The 7,577-nt window shown below is 50.5% G+C and overlaps 2 protein-coding genes across 2 annotated transcripts; both read left to right on the plus strand.

Annotated features, from left to right (window-relative positions):
• Positions 1-3,422: 3,422 nt before the first annotated feature.
• On the plus strand, positions 3,423-4,439 carry GCG54_00008122 (uncharacterized protein; the record flags this gene model as incomplete). The annotated part of the gene is made up of 2 exons (XM_045408094.1): positions 3,423-3,875; positions 3,939-4,439. 2 exons carry the CDS (start codon positions 3,423-3,425, stop codon positions 4,437-4,439), a joined length of 954 nt encoding a protein of 317 aa, XP_045257399.1.
• Positions 4,440-5,440: 1,001 nt separating this feature from the next.
• On the plus strand, positions 5,441-7,370 carry GCG54_00008123 (Cytochrome P450 monooxygenase sdnE; the record flags this gene model as incomplete). The annotated part of the gene is made up of 7 exons (XM_045408095.1): positions 5,441-5,699; positions 5,758-6,073; positions 6,151-6,382; positions 6,446-6,739; positions 6,800-6,919; positions 6,990-7,153; positions 7,217-7,370. The coding sequence occupies 7 exons, from the start codon at positions 5,441-5,443 to the stop codon at positions 7,368-7,370; spliced, it is 1,539 nt and encodes a 512-aa protein (XP_045257400.1).
• Positions 7,371-7,577: the final 207 nt, after the last annotated feature.

The raw sequence follows: 7,577 nt of genomic DNA on the forward strand, positions 1-7,577 counted from the left end.
ATTCGGGAGCAATTGCTTGAAAGTGGCTGATAACAGCTAGCTGCAGACAGGGTTTAGCTCTCGGTATTGACTAACCACCTGATGTTAAATTCTACATCAGCAGCGGCTACCTGTGTATTGACAACCATGGAGTAACTTGGGTCGGCTGTGTATGGTGCTCGTAGATTGGCCTAGCTTGTAACCGTTGTGCGAGTATGCAGTTGGTTGCAGCATGACTTGCATGTGGCATCGAGGTACTATCAACGCAAAAGGCACGAAGTTCGCATAGGCTGCCATCTGATTCGAGAGAGAACTTTTTCATCAAGGTTAAAGTTTCCGAACTACCTTACTGAGGTTAGGGCAGTAGAGATAATTGAAAGGACACCGGGAACGACGACGATAGGAGTGATAAAGGAAGACGACAGTCGAGATAAAAGGTACTAGGCAGGATGATTAGAACGAGACGGCCTATTTTTCCTATAGTTATGCACTTTACTCTATTTTACTATTCCCTTAGTAATTACTCATCTATTACCGTCGTTATCATTACCAGATTCGTTGTGATTACTACTGTCGTCGTCGTCGTCGTTATTTCAATTGTCGTTATCGTTACTATCGTCTGTGACATTAGTTGAGTGTACAGGAAATATAGCCCTGAAGACGTTTGAAAACAAGGCAGTCTCATTATAGTATTGACACTTAGTATTACTTATACTCTGCCTGGCTAGCTAAGTGTATTGCCCGGACAGCAAAACGCATTCAAAGACCAAGGGTGTTCAAGGTTGGTGTACGTATTAAACAACATTGATATAGGCTCCAGGTTACGTAAAAACATACCAAAGAACAATCGGTCACATGGGGCGTTATCGTCGAAGCGTTGTAGAATTCTAATTATCGTCAGTAGTCAAGAGACGGGAGAAAGGTCGGTACACCGATTGGCCATAGTAACGACAACCAACGTCGGAAGAGTGTGGTCCGGGTGAGGTACGCCGGCAGGGTTCTCAAATATCTTGTTGGTCTAAAACTTTGCTTCTATGACGGCCAGAAAATTCTTGCAAAACATCGCAACACTATTGCCGAGGTCAAGCAATCCATCGAATAAAACAATTGTCGATTTCTCTCTCCCCATCAGCAACCATCCACTGAGATCAGAATAAGACAACAACACCTACAATCTCGCTGATCGCGCATAGCCATGGAAAGTAAGTCTCAATTCTCACGTTGTTTTCGGCCGAAATCCCTTCAGATGATTGATTCATTCCAAGCCCCCACAAAGCCTCCAAACATCATAAATCTCCAGCTTCTGCCTACGGACCTGCACCTTTGCGTAGTTGACTACTTAGCCTCGTTTGAGCGAGCGGCATTGGCCCTCACTTGCAAACCTATACTGTTGAGCCTCGGCTCACAGAGCTTGACACTGCGAAAGCGTTCCGACTGTCGGCGCGAGCTCCTCCTTCTACTAGAACGAGACCTCCGCGACCTCTCACTCTTTTTCTGCCCGCGATGTGTGGCATTACATCCGCCAGAGTTTTCTTGGACTATTGCGAGGGACGAAGAGTACAAGCGGATCTTTGGCGATTCTCGTCCCTGTGTCCGGAAATACCAGAGATCGCGGCCAAACTGGGACCCATCGCCATGGCTTCCAAGGGGTCTCGACTACGAAACGATCAGGGTTGCCATGACACGGTTTCGATTGGGGGGCTTGTGCCGTCCCAAAGATCTGCTGCCGATGAATCAACGCTGGTATGGCAAGCTTGACAAGAACGGCTACAGTCGCCCTCATGTCCACCACGGTACAGAATTTCTGGTATCGAGAGGTCGAATGATCCTCTGTGCCAAGATAAAGCTGCAAACCTACATATGTGTATTTTCCGGGGTGTCATCGATTAATATTGACAAGTCGCTTTACCTGGATATTCTGAGCAACAGTGCAGACCGGTCACACTGTTGTGCGCACATGACTTGGCAGCGGAAATACCCCTTCATCTTCAACCCAGGTACGATCGAAACCCACGAGTCAGACAACTTCCAGGCCAAGATTCGTCTGTCAAAGCGCCAGACAAAAGTTTTTGGAAGGATTGAGACCTGCGACTTTTGCCACACAAGCTATACCTACTGTCTTCGCGATGGCGGTGGAAAAATTGACCTCATCTCTTATAAAGATCTTGGCGAAGGAGAGACTACGACGGACCCGAGGTGGAGGTCTCACCAATGGCAAGGGGCGAAAATTCCATTACAAAATATTAATCGACAACGGTTGGCCATTTGGAGTCGCTGGGTTTGGATTCGAATGCGACTTGGTCTAGAGGTAGGGTTGAGAAGAGCTAAGAAGAAGTGGAACAAACGAATCTTCGGCTAGTGTATGCTGGGTGTCGTCGACGGGGATCCTCGGTTTACCTTATGTCAAACAGAAATATTCTCAATAGACCTTGGCGTAAAGGCTCTAGATTACAAATTGCCCACATTCTATCCGTCGGTTCTGGCAGAATACCGCTACCTAGTACGCATAAAGACGACGTACACCCGAACTGGTTCTCTCGGTGTGCCCGCGTCAGCCTCAATCATAGACAAATCCCACAGTCAGGGGGGAACATTCCGCTCCTTGTCTTCCATACCTTCCAGAATCGGTGTAGACGTTACGCCCAGCCTGATGATCGTCTTGGATGTCTACAAATTTGGTTGACGGGCAAGCTTGTTCGCGCCCGCATTCCGGACCAGGGTGGTAACAGATGCGGATCTGACAATGGCATCTGGCCTTGGGAAGAAATCGTCTATCCACCTCCATGACAACACCAAGATCAACACGTAGTCGGCACTACCGCGCCTCCTGCCGCGAGGCCCCCATGGGATATGCGAGGCCGACGGGATAGCATTTGACTCGCCTTGACGTAGCGGCGAAGCGGGAGCGCCCCTGAACTTACGCGGCCAGGATTCTTGGCGGCCCGCACGGGTGGAGCCCGGATGCGGTCTTGGAGCCCCGAACCCCGGCGCCCAACGGTAATACATCCGTTTTGATTGGCTGCCTGTTTCTTTGAGGACCGGGCAAGGCAATTGATCTGGTCGTGGTTGTTCGGGATGTGGGAGCGACATTTTTCGTTCACCCGACGTCAGTGGAGATCGTGGAACATCTGGCTCGCGAAATGGTTGGCGGTTTGAGAATCTGAGCGCTGATGAGAAGGGGGATGACAAAAGCAAAGTCGCGATGAGATGAACATCTCTGGGGACTGCTCAGGGGTGCCTTTGGGGCGATGCAACGAAAGGCTTTTGATCTATTTGCGGAAGGTGAAAAACATATGCGGAACAGTCAACAGACTTATAAAGAGTGATCGTCTTCGCCGTTTGATCAGCGAACAGAACATCAGCTGAAAACTGTAGCTGAATTTCCAGACACTCTCATTCGTCCGTCTTTACACATTCTTTAGCCCCCGGTAACATTCTTTACAATGCAGTTCCAACTCCTCGCATTCGCTACTGCGCTCCTTACGGGTGTGGCTGTCGCGCACCCCGGCCATGAGCACGGCCTGAGCCACACTGAGATGGTCCGCCGCGGAAACCTTTCCAAGCGTTGCGCCGTCCAGGCCGGCCAGTTCAGCGAGGTCCGCAAGAGGCGTCACGCCGAGAAGCGCTCGCTTGCTAGCCGCCACCTCGCCGTCCGCGACTCGAACGTCACCATCCACACCGAGGGCCCCCACTACAACACTCTGCAGAATGACACCTGCGTCCTGACTCCCGAGGTTACCAAGGGACCTTACGTCTGGCCCCAATCGCAGACTCTGCGTCAGGACATGAGCGAGGACCAGGCCGGTGTTCCTCTCTACCTGGATATCGGCGTTCTCAACGTCAACACCTGTGAGGCCATGGAGGACGTCTTGGTCGATTTGTGGCATTGCAATGCTGTAAGTGAACCCCTAATAGATACTCAAGACATTAGATAAGTAGACTAACGAGTATTGCTACAGACTGGCTCTTACAGCTCTTTCACCGGACGCGACCCAAACACTCCCTTCGAGGAGCTCCTCGAGCAGCTGAACATGACCATCGGCCCCGATCTGGACCTGCACACCGACGACACCACCTGGCTCCGCGGCATGTGGCCCACCGATAGCAACGGCATCATGGAGATGAAGACCGTCTTCCCCGGCTTCTACGTCGAGCGTACCATCCACATCCACGCCCAGGTCCACACCGACTGGTCCGTCCGCAGCAACGGCACCATTGTCGGCTCCAACATTGCCAACACCGGTCAAATTTTCTTCGACGAGGAGCTCAGCGCCCAGATCATGGCTCTGGAGCCCTACGTCAGCCACACTGAGATCAACCGCACCACCAACGACATCGATTCCATCTTCGCTGCTGAGGTCGTTGGCGGCTGGAACCCGAACATGATTGTTGAGCCTCTTGACGGCGAGGACGTCACTAAGGGCATGCTCGCCTACATCACCCTCGGTGTTGAGGCATAGATGTCGTGAACGAGTTGGACGGAGACGGTGATTTACAGTACATAGATTTAGAGGGAAAATGAAGCAATGATTTTAGCCTAAACTCTGAGAACTTTCATTTCGTGAACCGTGAAGTTGATCTGCAGCAACCCATTGATTTTGTGTGTGCAGAGAGATAACCTCGACATGTCGTCAGTAGAGTTTGACCATGTGGGCACTGCGGCAGAAATTCCTCTGCGCCCAAGCTCTATCCCACCGGATGCGGCTGCGTTGCGATCCAGCATTGTTCATCTCATGAACCCCTTGAAACTTTTGCGGCTCGGAGAATTTGCGCAATATTGAAAGTTACGGGTAAGGCGATCTATTAATTACAGCAATCCACTCAACGCCGGCGGGATGCGCAACATTTCCGCTCTGTGAACCCCATGTCCGATTGATGGAGCGCACATCCGCAAGACAGCAAATGTTGATCAATGCACAATGGCATGGCAACAAAAAGAATGGTTGGTGATACTGATATCCTTTCAGCAAGAATCATCTTGTGTTTCCTTTGCTCCCCGTTTTGCAGAGCGCCTCAAGGTCTAGTTTTAAAACGGCGTAAAGGCCATTAGTTCTGGATGCGACGACATGGATCGAACCTAGCGACGCTTCCAGCACTTCGCTCCAGGCGTAAGACATTCTCAAACTTCAACTCAAATGGCATCAATAATGCTAGGGGAGGCCAGCCTCCAACTGGCGGCAGTATCGGGGCCTGCCGCCCGGTCGGCTTGTCGCCCCACAAATCGAGGAGCCGAATTGTCTCCACAACGGCATCAGCGCAGTCGGCTCCTCAATTTAGTGTCGGCGACTCGTCTCGTCGGCTCCTCAGTCACTGGCCCGTTGTGTCATGGGCCATACTGAGGGAATGAATCCCGCCTAGAAGAGGGCACCTTTCCTGTGTATAAAACCCTTAGAAGAAGAAGCTTCATATACTTCATCCTAAGCAATCTATTCATCATCAAGTTTCAACGCCTAGAACAGCCATGTCTTTCGATAATTTTACCACATGGCAGCCGCATTTTAACGATTCGGTTCTCTCAAATCGAATCACCTTCAGCGTGTCCGCTGCTGTGCTCGTCTTCGTTCTTTTTACCTACCTTCGAGGGCTTTACCGCGTTTACCTGCATCCTCTGAGCAACTTCCCTGGACCGAGAGAAGCGGCCAAATCGCACACTTGGCTGTATCAACAAACCCAGAAGGAGTACCCTGAAGATATTTATGAGCAAATTCATCATAGATATGGTGAGACTGCCCTTCTGATCCGTGTGACACCAGTTGAATGGTACAGCTGACAGGGTAGACGCCAAAGCCATCAGAATCGCGCCAAATGAGCTTCACATTACCGATACGAACCTTTACAAGGTTATCTACAGACAATCTAACCCTTTCCCCAAGAATGAGCCTTTCTACTTGGCATTCAATGCGCCTTCTCCCACGGTGTTCACTGAGATGGACGAGGCTAAACACAAGGAACGGCGACGTATGTTGAACCCCATGTTCTCGCGTGCAGGTGTCCTCAAGCTGGAGGGTCTTATTCGTGAGCGATTGGCACTTTGGGAGATCAAGATTGAAAGACTTCGTGAGAAGCAGAACATTGACTTCTATGATGCGTTTCGGTACGTCTCTCCATGAAACGGTTATTCCTTTGACCCCTGATCCATCCTGTTTGGTCCTTGGATTGACATCCCAGCAGACTTTTGACTACCAACATCATTATGGAGTTTTGTTTCGCCGATAGTCGCGGTATGCTGGAAGAGCAGCCCAACAGTTTCCGATCACAATTCCTCACAGCTTTCAGCGTTGGTGCCCAGGCTGTGAAGACCTTGCAGCAGTATCCCTTGTTGCGCATAGTCAGCAACGCGATTCCAGTGGGATTATTGAAAGTCATCTCTCCTGAACTGGGCAGTCTCTTTCAGTTGACTGATGTAAGTAGCCCCTTGTCAAAAGACTTCCTCAAGCCGGTAGTTGAACAAATGGTCGGAGTTTAGTACGCGGAGCAGTGTGTGGACCGCTGGCGCAAGTCTGATGGCTCAAAAGCGGCTGTCAATCATCCCATCGTTCTCGAAAATCTGACATCGCTGTCGGATGTTGCATTGGTGGGCGAATCTCTTGATCTTTTGGTGGCCGGGTCTGACACGAGCGCCACGTCCGTGACCACCGCTCTTTTCGAGATTCTTCGTAATCCCGCCATAGAGAAGACACTGGTCGAAGAACTTGACGCTGCTATTCCCGACAAGAATGATTTGCCCCCGCTCCAGACTTTGGAAAAGATCGAGTATTTGGTGAGTGACTCAGACCGTGCCATTGGGTTTTACTTGGAGACTGACTGATAGCACTGATAGACCGCTTGCGTTAAAGAAGGCATTCGTCTTGCTTCAGCAGTGCCTTCTAGGCTTCCGCGCATCGTACCTCATAACTTGTCGGAACCTCTCGTTGTAGACGGAAAGATTGTTCCTCCTGGCGTACGTGGAACCCTACAGTCATGCTGGCTTGGCTTGGTGTAAAAGTCTACTGACTGTGAGTCTGTGACAGACCATCGTGTCCATGTCAGCGCATACTATGCATTCAAGTGTTGATCTTTGGGGCCCCGATGCTCGATGCTTCAACCCCGATCGCTGGTTGGGCCCCGGAGCAAAGGGCCTGGATCAGTATCAGGTTGCTTTCAGCAAGGGTGCAAGAATGTGCATTGGCCAAAAGTAAGCTCAAATCAATTTCCGCTCATTGACACTTCATTTGCTGATGACAGCACCAACCCCTAGCCTGGTGCCCGTTGAGTTGACGCTTATTCTCGCTTCCATCCTTCGAAAGTACAAGATCACCTTTCCTTCTGGATTCTTGCCTCCCAGACGAGTCGACAACTTCACTGTAGAGTTGGAGGGAGGTCTTCCTCTTCAGGTGTCACCACGAGCCTGAGTCCAGAAGAATGGCGCCAGGTAAGGCGAAAGCTTCAAAGCTGCCAGGTCAGCGCATGATAGTGTTCAAATTGGCAGGACGTCTGCTTCTTGCACTAGCTCATAGTGTCTCTATCAAATAACACAATCAAGTCTTTCAAAGTGACAGAGAACAACTGCCCAATTTGCCATTCCTTCAGTGACGACAGAATGTTGATGGCTTGATTCA

Source organism: Colletotrichum gloeosporioides (assembly GCF_011800055.1).
Source record: "Colletotrichum gloeosporioides strain Lc1 chromosome Unknown consensus_100, whole genome shotgun sequence".
NCBI lineage: Eukaryota > Fungi > Ascomycota > Sordariomycetes > Glomerellales > Glomerellaceae > Colletotrichum > Colletotrichum gloeosporioides.